The 12,925-nt window shown below is 38.7% G+C and overlaps 1 protein-coding gene across 1 annotated transcript in view; it reads right to left on the bottom strand.

The window, feature by feature from the left end:
- Positions 1–625: 625 nt before the first annotated feature.
- LOC148079816 (cholecystokinin receptor-like) overlaps positions 626–12,925 on the bottom strand; it is a 51,248-nt gene continuing 38,948 nt past the window's right edge. Inside the window, exons 4-5 of the mRNA XM_087791499.1 lie at positions 9,542–9,669; positions 626–7,797 (exon numbers count right to left, since the gene is read on the bottom strand). Coding sequence (XP_087647625.1) covers positions 7,229–7,797; positions 9,542–9,669 — 697 coding nt within the window. The 3' untranslated portion in view covers positions 626–7,228. The remainder of the gene's footprint in view (positions 7,798–9,541; positions 9,670–12,925) is intronic.

Below are 12,925 nucleotides of genomic sequence, written 5' to 3'. Positions count from 1 at the left end.
TAAGTTGGCATCTCAGTCGTCCTCAGTACTATTTCACGTATGACCAACTAATGCGTTTATTTAAGTGTGTCTTAAATAGATGTTGGACCTCTATTGTACTGATCAGTTTATGCTTGTTTGTACAAAACTTTCTTTTCATTGAAATATTTACATTAGAAAATTAAAAGACTAAATTACTTTCTTACTTACTTCTTAAGCCCCGCCCACTGAAAAACGAAGAATTGTGTTTACCATAGCCACACCCACTCTGCTTTGATTGGTCAAGCATCAAGGGTTGCAATCAATCCTGGAAGTCTTCGGGACTCGTTGTATAAAGGAAGAGGGATGTGATTCTGCTCTCGTAACCTCTTGTTCGCTGAGATTTCAGACCGGGGCGAACATTATAAAGTAATAATTTCAAAACATGGTCATGATGAGAGTGCATGTTCGAGAGGAAGACTTCAACTTTTGAAACATGTGAGTCAGGAGAGTTTGAGTTTGAGCACATATGGTCCAGTCCGAGATTTTACTCCTTTGACCTAAAAAATGGCCCACACTGTTTGGTATAAAATACTATCTATCTTCCTTCAGGCTCTCTGCAATATCAAACAATCAACATCGAAAGAAAAGCTTCGTACACAGATGGTCTAGATAATTCCCAGTATTTATTATTATTGATAAATAATGGAGTCAAGGCATGAAAACACTGTGAAGCCAGTAACCATGAAACAAACCATAAAAACAAGACACTATCTTACAGTTAAAGCAAAACGGCACAAACATCGAACATTTGAAACCTCACATTGACATTAGAGGTTCTCTCTTTTAACTGACACTTAATTAACAGTTTTATACCAACAAGTATTACAATGTCGTACAAGCAGGCACCAGATATGGAAATGTTTTTTTTCTTTACAAAAGTTAGCAGAGGCTGCTTCGGTAAACATGTACAGTAAAGGTCTTTGCACGTCAGGGAGTCGAGCCAAACTGTGTTTATAAAATATGTTGTCATGTGAGGGATGAAGATGAAATAACCCCTATGTTGAAATGCACTTTGGTGAATATGATCGTGTCAAAGTATTGATTTAAAAAGCAGTTTTGTGTGGGGTGGTGCAAACCATCAGTACTGATGCGAATGTTCCTTCATGCTGCCAGAAAGACAAAACTTCGCAATATTACTCCTGGTGGGTGGTTCAGAGGACTGAGCAGTTTTTCATTTTTGATTTTCCTGACGTCTATTGTTCCCGCGGTGCAAAGACTATAAGACACAAAAGCACAAACAGCTTCACGTGGAGCCATTTTCGATCGAAGCGTTTTAATGTAGTCATTTCTGCAAATTTCCCAGCATTAAATGGATAAAAAACATCTTCATTCATTAGGTAAATGAAAAGACAACAAATACAACATGGTCCTCTTTTCGGCAGATTTACAACAAAAACCTTCTTCCTGACAGCTCTCATTAATTTTGTTTACGCAATAATGCTCAGGTGTAAAATCTGTCGGCCAAAAGAAACTGTGTCTGCCTGAAGCACAAATCAAACTCTAGCTTTAATATGAATAATTAATAAACGTTTGGAATATCTCAAGTGTATATTCCTCACTGTCTCCACTGAGTTTTTATTATTATTAATGAACAACAAAAGTCCAATTTGCTCCTGACTGAGTGTCAGTGATGGTTGGTTTTCTTTCAAAATAATCTGTTTTTAAGTTTTGCAATTGAATTAATCTGATTGAAGGAGTTTTTAGTTGTTGTCAATCTATGGATGACTCTGTCCTGATTCTAGTAAAGGTGATATTGAAAAGACCCTGATAAACCTGGTAGCCTCACAACAACATGCTACGTAAAGTGCCTTCTGCGATCGCTCTGGTCTTCTCGGGGCAGAAATGTCAAACCGTCTCGACCATCACACCTACGACACCTTCACCTCATCACTTCAGGAAGCTGTCAGGAATAAGTCCTGCTCAAGGAAACAATAGCACGGTTATTACTAGAGTATACATTTCTGATAGAGCATGTCTACATGTTGGTCTAAAATCATCTATATTGCTATCAAGTTTCACCCTGTTTACCTGGAACACCTGCTTAAAAATGTCTCATACGAGGTAGAAAAGAAAGACTTCAACCTGTTAAATGAATCTCATGTTGTCTAAAGATAAAGAGAGAATTGACCTACCAACCAACAGTGACCTGTTTTCATTATTTTAGGGTTGTTTAATGTTGGTAATGAGACAATAATACACGTAACAGAACTCATCGATAGCTACACAATTACATCCTGATGCTTAAACTAGAAGCACCTTTGCTTCCACTTTCTCGCTGTAAATAAAGATAAAGATAATTATTATTACATTCTGCAAAACATGTTCTTATTTCGTCCTGTTCAAGTGAAGAAATAAACAAATGAAAGCAAATAATAATCTTAATATGTCAACCCAACAGCAAACATTAAGTTAAAATGCAAAGTATATAAAGTAAATAAGTATTTAGATGTAAATATTACAACAAACCATGAACATTTTTATCAGGTGGAATGTCTCTTTAGCAAGAGGATGTAGATCGTTTCATTATGATGTTTAGATATAAGCCATTTTGCAAACATACATATTGCGAATAAACTTCCACTATATCTCCTATATATCGATAATATATATCAAACACAGGCAAGTGTAGCTGGTCCAAAGATGGTCATATGAGAGCCTAACTATTCATATTTAATTGGGAACTTATGTTGGATACAAAACTCGATTCTACTTCAATTGCTTTAAGTGATAGTTACCACAAAATTCAATCTTCACTCATTTTCTACTCACCTTCATGTCGACAAATGTTTGTCGTTATTTATAGTGTATTCGATGTCTAATTAGAGTTATATGCAAACATGTATGTTCATTTTAATGAGGCACCTTCCTCCATACTTCTCGTCTGTAACGTCCCTCTTGTAATGAAGCCTCGACGAGAAGATTAAACAAGTCTATATTTTGTGCATGTTTGTGGCAGATGTAGAAATAGTAGACTGTGTATGCTCTTGAAGCACTCGCAATATTACCTTACTACTACTTACTTACTCTAGTACTTTCGGAGTAATTTCGGTTTATAGCGCTGTAAGTCTTTCGACTCCTGCCACAAACAAGTGTAAAATATAGACTTATTTAGGCGATAAAGACGAGCAGTATGGTGGGGTATGGATGTTTTTAAACCTCTTTTTGGAAAAAGTTTGTCCCTGGGCGTTCAGTCGCTACATAACTTTTACTTACTTACTTACTTAAGATGAATATACTTTTTTTGCCTAAAACTCTAAAAAGGAACAGATTAGTTTGAAAACAACTCTAACCCTTAGTCAACATGAAGGTGAGTAGAAAATGAGTGAATTTTGGTTAAACTAACCCTTTAATGACAAAAACCAAACACTGTTTCCCTGTTACATATAAACAAAAAACGATATAAATAATAATAAATATTGACTTCATTTTAAGTTAATGGAGGTGGTTCAAACAGTAATTGTAAAGAAAAAAAAATCACCTGCCAAGAGTACGACCAAACAAACAAGAGGTTAGACAAGTACAGCCCAGATGTAATGGGGAGGAAAAGTATAACATGGTACTTGTTTGTAATGACAGGTGAAAGTATTTTATCAACTCAGAACACAACAACATTGAGGGGCATTGAGTCATGACTAAAATAAAAGAACTCAACCCCAAATATTAAAACTTAAAAGGTCATTCTTTCAATCAGCCGACACAATGAAATGATCTGGAGTGACACAGATGCAAACGAGAGTGCACAGTTGTCAATTATAATACAAGTTGGAATTAAACACCTCCAGTCACAGTCGTTGGACAAGATGAAGCGCACGAACATATTTTTTTTATGTCCACCATAAAAAAGAACCCCAGCTCTAGTCGCCGATTCATACATTACAAATCTCCGCTGTCAATGTTCATTCCCTCACTTTCATCGACAGAGCATGGTTTATATATGTGCAGCAACTGGAAAACATTCAGCGTATTGTTTCACTTGACAAAGCAAGTTTCTGACTCTGGATGTGTTATTCAAACAGTTGTGTGCACTGTCGAGGATGAAAAGCAGGGGGGGGCGTGGGAGTTGATTGGAGAGGGGAACAAAGACCGATGTAACACGACAGTTTAAAACGCACAATGTGATGTGGCTTTTTCTCTGTTGTTCATGATGAAAGGTTGATGAAATGTTTACAAAAGCATAGCTGTCCAATTTCCTTCTTTAATCTTTGTAAATGTTAACACATTCATATCAATGTCTGAGTAAGTCTGAGGAAATAAGCTGCTGCTACAAAGAGCTCATTACCTCTGATGTCCTGCAAATGTGTCACAAGTGTCGCATGTGAGTTTTTGTAGGATAATTGCAAGACATAAACTCTCATCTACTTTCTTGCTTGAAAAAATGGTTGTTTTTTTGTGTGGTGTTTGTCATCTCCGTGCTCACTTTTCCGTCGCTCCCGTGTTCTCACACAGTCCCCAAACATTCAGCTTAACTTGACTTTAATTGTGCGATGGGGTCTGGTTGTGTAATTTTGTTGTCCATCCAAATCTATGCAGACAAAATATGTCATAATTTCTTTAATATCTAACCCTCAATTGGAGTCAAACGTCCAGTGGGTTCACAAGAAAATGTGTATAACAACTTCTAATCTCTTGTTTCTCTTAAGTGATAAAAAGGGTTAGTATGCTACGTCACAATAACAATTCAGGGAGACTAATTATTGCAAATCCAAGTTAATTTTGAGTCACACAATATATTCATAAATAAACAAAGGAGACCTCCTGAGGGATCAATAAAGTTCTACCTAACCTAACCTATATTCTCAGAGCAGAGCTACAGATGAACAAACAGATCGAACCTATTCATGACTATTGGAACTTTGAGGAAACACCATTATAATAATTATTTGGCTATAACAAAATAAAAAGTACTTCATCTTATTTGAGGTAGATAACCAGGTTGTTGTCTCAAAATGTTTTGTGCTTTCAGCTTATGTTTGGATTCATACTTCTATTGTTAAACGGACAACCCTGGAAAATTGGGCCCCAAATTTCACACTTTTATTCATTTTTTAAATACATATCCCTGTTTTTACAGTGTCAGAATCCATTGTGTTTGTGTGTGTGTGTGTGTGTGTATGGCACATTTAATATCAATAATAATGCATTTTACCTCGAGGCTTTCTGGAAACTCAAGGCCACCATACTTTTAAAAGAGAAAGACATACAAAAACATTGGAATTTATGGTGGACTTTTTTCGCTAAAGGGCATACATAGGAAGCTATGGTTCCATATCACGAGTAAATGTCAAAAAAAGCCTAGTTAAGAATAAATATCAAAGACAAAAAGTGCAATTTGAACCTGAAATGTAACATTTCATAACAGCTTAATGATAATAAAATGAATAGAGGAGTATTTTTGGGGTCCTGACTCACGATTGAGAATCTCTGAACCAGATGACACTTAAGTTAGTGATCCTTGAACATGAAACACTAAAACTTTTTATATTGCCTCAAGACCTTCCTCAATGTTCTTCATTCCACCTACGTATGTGTTTCTTTACACAGCTTTAGACACAGATAGTTTTTAATGATTCTTGTAATTGTCTTCAATTTGAGGTCTAATGATCTTTTTGTAAATATCTAGCTAGGAATGGCCTACAAAAGTGTCTGGTGCAGTTTATAGCGAAGGAAACATTTAAGTAAAGTTGTTGTGAAGTGTAAATTGCCAAGAGGACAGCGCTGCTCCGAAGGGAACAACTTCATTTGCACACTTCTGGGGTGTGTTAAGTTCTCACAGTGTTTTTAAAAAAAGAGCCACTTTTGCTCAGCTTCTTTTCAAAGAGAAGCTCAGCAGTTGTCGATGGTTTATTTAATCCCCAGCATCATTAATCTGGAGCCATTCCTCTTTAAAAGTGTATTATCGAATGGGAAACTGCGCTGCTGTCGTGTCTCACGGCTGAGAGCTCCTCTCAACAACACGTCTTATATTCCTGGTTTGTTGCTCTGGTCAAGCTCGCCAGATGAGCAATTTGTCATCAGTAAACATTCTTGTCCAGGACTGTGCACTGCAAGCATCCCCCCGAAGAAACACCTTGTTAAGTCTGAGCCAAGGAGCAGAAGCTTTGTGTTGGGATCAGGTCATACTTAGTGTAATTGGCTGCACTGCGGCAGAGAGGGAGCACAAAAGGACCAAAAGGAGATAATTGAGCTGAAAATGTAAGTTTGACGGGCAGAAGGAGGCTGAAAAAAACATGTGTGTGCTTTCATCCTTTTTCTGTCGTTTACTTTGCAACGCTTATGTTGGCATTAGAGCTGAAGAATTCCTGCAAACCAGAAGATGCCAAATATTGCCTTGTTTTTTTCTCCAATTTTAAGAAAACAGCAAGTCAAAGCCAAATAAAGCATGAATTGGCACAGACAGTGAATAAGTCACCATGGATTCAATTCTTCCTTTATGCTACGTGTCTACTGACACTGTTTAAGACCGTCACCATCAACAAAACAACTTATACTACAAAACGTCGTACTACCGGCGAAATTTCACTTCATTTTATACCACAAATCCTAAAATATGAAGTAGATATATCGACATATGTTGCACCATCCCTCGGTTATCCTTCCATGTTTTTGCTAGCACATGAGCTAAACAAAGAACTAACCTGATTCTTGATTACGACAAGGCAACAGGCCATATATATATTTATATACATACTTGATAACCAAGTGTATACACTTATATACTGTATGCGTGAAACAGCGCAGAAGACAAGAAAACCCCTATAAACAGTTTTGGCATAAATAATATGGTCACTTCCTGTCAAGCTTATGTCATCTTAAATTAAAAAAAAAAGTATTTCCTGAATGAATAAGGGTTGAACAACTAGCACACTGAACCTTCATCTTTGCTATCAGCGTCGTCACCTTTGGCACAGTAAGAACATTAAGACAGTATTTACATATAAACACATTGTCTTAACCCAACAATGAAGACAAACATCGCGACACACGGAGTACAGGCACTTGATGTTCGTGTCAGGATGCAACACAGCAAATATTGGTTAATAGTCTAGAGAAAAAATGGATGTCAGCTGTGAGATTGACAGCCTCCTTTGAGAACATTCTTGAACCATGCAATGTGAAGAAGAGCTTCAGGAAACGGTCCAATGATTGATTGCGTTTCTTGAAAAAAAAATGAAAAAAAAAGATAAGAATTTGGGCGTTTTTTTTTCCCTCAACAGCTGGCGTTGGTGTTGACCGAAGTGTAGCCGGTCTTGGTCACCGCCGTGACCATGGTGGTGCCCATGGTCGTGGTAAGGCCATCGTCGCCCAGCAACTCCTTCTTCTTGCAACACTGGCGGCAGAGGCGGTTACGGAAGCAGCAGGCGAAGGTGGACAGCAGGGCTTTGCGGAAGCGCGTGTTCATGAAGCAGTAGATGATGGGGTTGACGCAGGCCGAGGTGTAGGACAGCAGGTGGATGAAGGAGATGGGGGCGCCGGAGAGCGCTCTCGCGGCCGCCCTCAGGTCGAAGGCCTTCCAGGTGTTGGCGAAGTACAGCGGCATCCAGCAGATGAAGAAGAGCGCCACGATGACCATCAGCATGCGAATGACTCGCTTCTTCGCCTGCAGCTTCTTATCCGAGGCGTTGGGGCCAGAATTCTTAGGCTTCGCCGGGGCCTGACCGGACGACGTCGCGAGAGTCGGGAGTTCCACCGAGGTGCCGGGCTTTTTGGATACTTCGACGTAACAACCGTCATCGTTTTCATTCTTGGGCGCGGTCCGACTCGCGCCGTTCTTCTGGCCTGTGGAGCATAAAAGTTGTGAGTCTTTCTACAGCATAGTCGGACTCCATGGAAACAGACTCTCTCTTATATTTCGAAAAAGAAAAGATGAAAGTTTTGAGGCGAGCATTAACATTCAGCTCTGACCGACAGATTTTCCATTTTCTCTTGAAATACAGAGCAGTGGAGAAAATCCAAATTGGCAGGAGAACAAGCCAATTGTGACAAGTTGGACAAGTGTCTAAGGTCCAGAACCAATGCTTCAAAAGAATGTCAACACAAGCTGCGGGCAAAACAAAAGTCGTCTCCTCTGGCATGTCTGGAAAACACTGTTTCCACTCACACTCTGCTGGTAGCTGAACAAAAACAACTGTTGCTGCTCAACTTGTTTCATTGATTTACTAAATAACAAAAGACCCTTTTTTCTATTTCTATTTTTAATTTGTTCTTCCATCCCACACCTCCATTATGGTCTGTTGCGCTCCTTAATTGTTGTTTTTGTTCATTTGCCTGAGCTCGTGTTAAATAATACGGAAACAGATCAATGATTAAAAACTTTTATTTGTTATGAATCTTGTAAAACTTGTTTAAAGCAACATATTTTGCTTCCATCAAGTATTAATGGAGATGTGCCCTCATTCCTTCATCACTCAGGTACTACATTTACATTAACATTACACTAATATAAACCAGGTGCCATTTTTTATAGTCAGAAAATGCAATACATCTAATATTAGACATTTAAAACTCATTCTATTCTGTACTGACACAGACGAAAAGTCCTATGTTGCGTTAACCACACTGGAAATAAAAGTTTCTGATTCTAATTCTAATTGGCTGGCTAAACCAGCACATACTGTATCGCATTTAGTTCAAGATTTATTGACTACAATTGAAATCACTTTGTTTATGAGAAATTTAAAGGTGGCTCCAAATGAGTTTTAAGGCTCATGAAAACAAGCTGTACACAAACAATAAATAAATAAATATATACGTTTAATCACAGTACAACTATATGTTACTACTAAATAAATCACATGAGTTTACTTTGGGTTTTTGACTGCAATGACTTGAGTTAAGAAGCATGTTAGCCATATCATGTAGGCGTTACAGGTGGAAATATAAATCCGCACAAATCATTGCTATAACATTTTTTAATTTTCTTTAAAAAAAAAAGGTAAAATAAAAGCTAGATATAGTTTAATAATAATAAATGATGATGATGAACGTTGGTTTAAAAGTGGAGTTATGATGGTAAATGGAATTTCTGCAGTATGCAGGATTTTCTGGACATATACTGTATATTTAGATTTATATTGAAAGAAACATGAAAACTCAACTGGAGTAAATCAGTGTGACAGGTTACACAATGTAACTTGCCACATTATGGGATGTTTCTCATCCATTTCTGCTGGAAAGTGTAGTTGGTACGAGTGACATCACACTCTCTCTCTGTTATATGTAAGTAAGTAAGTAAGTCATTTTTATTTATATAGCGCTTTTCCAGACCAGAGTCACAAAGCGCTTAAACAATCAAAACAATACTCAATAAAGTATGTACTTTCAAGGGCAAGATAAAACTGATAACACAACAGGAGTTCCAGAAAATCAAGGAAAACCGCCCCCTTCCGCACTACAGGTGTATCAGCTTTAGGATGATGTTTCAGGATGTTGCTTATTTTAACTTGTACCCTCCAGAATTTTACTTATCATCCCGAGAAGCATAAATCTTGACAAAGTGTGCGAAACGTTTTGAGGTTCTCACCAGCAGCCTCGGCGGTATGGCCCACTTCAAACTGCATGCCTCGGTAGAGCTCTCTGGATATCATGCCGTAGGCAACCATCATCACCACGCCTGGGATGAAGAAGAGGATGAACAGCAGCAGAACGTACCTGAAAAACAGAGGAAAAAAAATAGCAGCTTTAGAAAGTTAAGAAGGGGAAAAAAACACCAGGAAGAAAAGCCATGTTTTAAATCATCATAACATGAGACTGTGGAGCTTCAGGAGATATCTGACACAAAGCAACTGTGGTCAGATAAATGCTCTCTGGAGGAGCTGGTCAGTTCTTCAAAGCTGTCTTCCTCGGGTCATCGTAAAGTGCTGTTTCTTGCCCCCCTGTCAGCCTCATCGATGTCCTGCTGTGTTCCGCACATCTGCTCGCTGTCTTTGAGCTTTTGCTGACATTATATTTCCCTGAATCCCTGAGTGTTTAAATATTGCTTCCCCTGCATTTTCCTGCTTCCTTGCATCATACCAGAGAGATGCTAGTGTCTGTGTATACGTCAGCATCTGCTGACTCTTGTCTGCGCAACATTTACTTTCATCATACTTATAAAAGATTTTCAGAATGTTGAGAAATGTACAAACATTGTGCGAATGTTATGAAAATGTTGTGATATTGTCGAGTCCGAGTTATTTGTGCTACACCTGCAATTACAAACCTCTTTTGTGCACTAAAATTGAATTATCATTGGCTTTTCTTTGCCCTACAACTCAGGAACACTCTGCATGATACCAGAAACACTTCATTAAAGTAACATATTGATAAGGCATCCCAGGTCAACTGGCTTCTCTAACTTTGGAGAAGCAGCAGCAGCAAAGCTGAGACGACCAGACAGCCTGTGGTGTATTTGCAACTTTTTTCTTTTTTTTTCTTCGATCACTACCTTTAGCTCCTGACTGTAATTAAAGGTAGCTCAGCAGATCCACTGGTAATTCCAGAGCTTTTGGCTCAAGTGTTTCTTCATCCCGGCAGACATATAACGCTCTCATTACTGCCAATGCTGCATTGATCTGCCCATTTCACACGCCACCCTTCATCTATCTCTGAAGATCCATCTTCATATCAATAGAGCTTCTGAGATACACTCATTTCAGGACTTGAGAGCAAACATGAATAAAAGCTGCACCAACTAAATGTAAAAAGGAAAAAAAAGCTGCAGGTTGATTTAAGTGTCTCTTAAATAGATCTTGGACCTCTCTTGTACTCAGTATGTGTCTGTTTCTGGAGATTAAATCTTGTTTACCATAACCACACCCACTCTGCTGGGATTGGTCAAACAATCCCAGAAGTCGCCACCTCCAAGGGACTCATTGTATAACCAAAGCGGGCGAGATTACAGCCTGGCTGGAGGAGGAGTGAAGCCATTATTACATCATAATGGATGACGCTCTCGTAAACCTCTCATTCACCGAGATTTCAGATGGGGCTGAACTCTATAAAGTAATACATTCAAAACATCATCATGATGAGGGCTCTTACTGCATCTTGGAGAGTTCAACATTTGAAAACATGTGAGTCAGGAGAGTTCGGTTTTCACATTAGTCGCTCTTTAAAGAGTCATTGATGCGTTGAGGCCATTTTTATTTTACCTCTGGATACCTTAACCCCCCAAAAAATCCATGTGTATGGAAAAAGTTATAGTCTCAAAATAACAGAAGTTGCAAAGTATTCTGGTAAATCTTGAACAGTAATGGAATAAGTACTGAAACATTCTTACCATATGAAGGCAATGAACAAACACCACAGGGGGCGCACCAGCCCAGTGGACTGTTGACCAGAAACTATGAAAACGTCAAAAATATGAACAAAAAATACAAGGTAAACCAACTATTAACAATTCCGAAGGCTTCAGATGATAAAAGGCAAGGGGAGACGAGACAAGTTTTGAAATAACTTCTTGGTTCAGAAAAGCAAATGTTTGCACTTAGAAATGTCATATCTTCTGATCACCAGGCCCGGCTCCTACAAGATAATCCCGGATGAAGCTTCTTTCCCCTCTTGTCTCATGATCTACCTTCGCTACCTTCGCTATCATCTCTACTCATATTTTTCAACTCGACCTTATTACCACGAATAATCTTTTCTGCACTCCACCTTGAAATTCAAGCCGAATAAATCAACTAAGACTTAAAGAAGGTGGACTTGAAGTTGTGTCTTTAACCTGCAGATGACTCCGGGTTTAGGATCCGCTGTCAACAAGTAGCTCTATTGAAGCAGACGCAGGTGCAGAATCACTCGTCACCTTGTTACGCCTTAAAACACTCATTTAAACACAACCTTTTCCAAACGATCACGATGGCAAATGGACCGTTTACACAGTCGCTTTTATCGTATTTAAATATCCGCTCACAGCAGGACCTGCGGCGTAAACTGCTGCGTGTGTTTTTCGAAAATACTTTTCTCTCTTTTCGGAAGCATTTTCTCCGATTAAAAATGTATTTTTTGTGTTTTCCCTCTATGACACAGCATGGGGTCTCGAAACACTTCAACAGAAAATTAAAAATAAATATACAAATCAAACTCACCTCAAAGAAAAGGGAACTTTTGTTCTTTAAATAAGATGTTTCAATCCTAACTACCTATGATTTCCATGCAGAGAGAACTCGGCTTAAGTATAAATCATCGACCTGCAACATGGCGACTAAAAATAAAGAAGCGTTACAGTGTAAAGAAGATCCTGTTTAACATTCAAGGTAAGTAGCCACGGCTAGCTTTTGATTCATTATTATCCTTTATTTTACCATGTGAATTAAAGCGTGAGCAGCGAGCCTGGTCCATTCTGATATTGTAATTTATTCCGAGGGAACCTTCTGAACTGGTACATCTCACTGTTTCGACAGCTACAGTCGCAGCGTCTCATCAGCCGGCCGTTTGATCCTGCAGAGGATCTTCCAGGAGCTGAATATGGATGTGGGAGTGTGGTGACGGTCTCTGACTCTTCCGGAGTAGTTTAGCCATGACACCCGCTCAATTCCACCCAAAGTGAGGGCAAAATGTTTTAAGAACAAACACAAGTACAAGAACTTGGACATAAACTCCCTTAATGATGCTTAAGATTGTTTTACAGATCAAAAATCAAGATCAAAAGTTATAAGGGCAAGAGATCGTAATAGCTCTGGATTATAATGCTTTAATGAGAGAGTCTTGATATTCTAGACTTAAGGTCGTAATATTTGTCAGCCAAGTTCCTACACGTCCTTTTCCTTTTATTATTCACCCCATGCTAACATGTATCAAAAAGAAAAAAGTGATTTCTGACTTTAATGTTGATGCTTGTGCGAATAGCGCGTTGCTTAATGCTGCAGCCAGTATTGACGCTGCCATTAGGGGACCAGGGTCCAAGACAGCTCGTCTCAGCTTAGAA

Source organism: Callionymus lyra, chromosome 5 (genome assembly GCF_982586985.1).
Source record: "Callionymus lyra chromosome 5, fCalLyr1.hap1.1, whole genome shotgun sequence".
Lineage (NCBI taxonomy): Eukaryota > Metazoa > Chordata > Actinopteri > Syngnathiformes > Callionymidae > Callionymus > Callionymus lyra.
The sequence above is the reverse complement of the archived record's forward strand: the minus strand, read 5'-3'. Positions and strand labels throughout refer to the sequence as shown.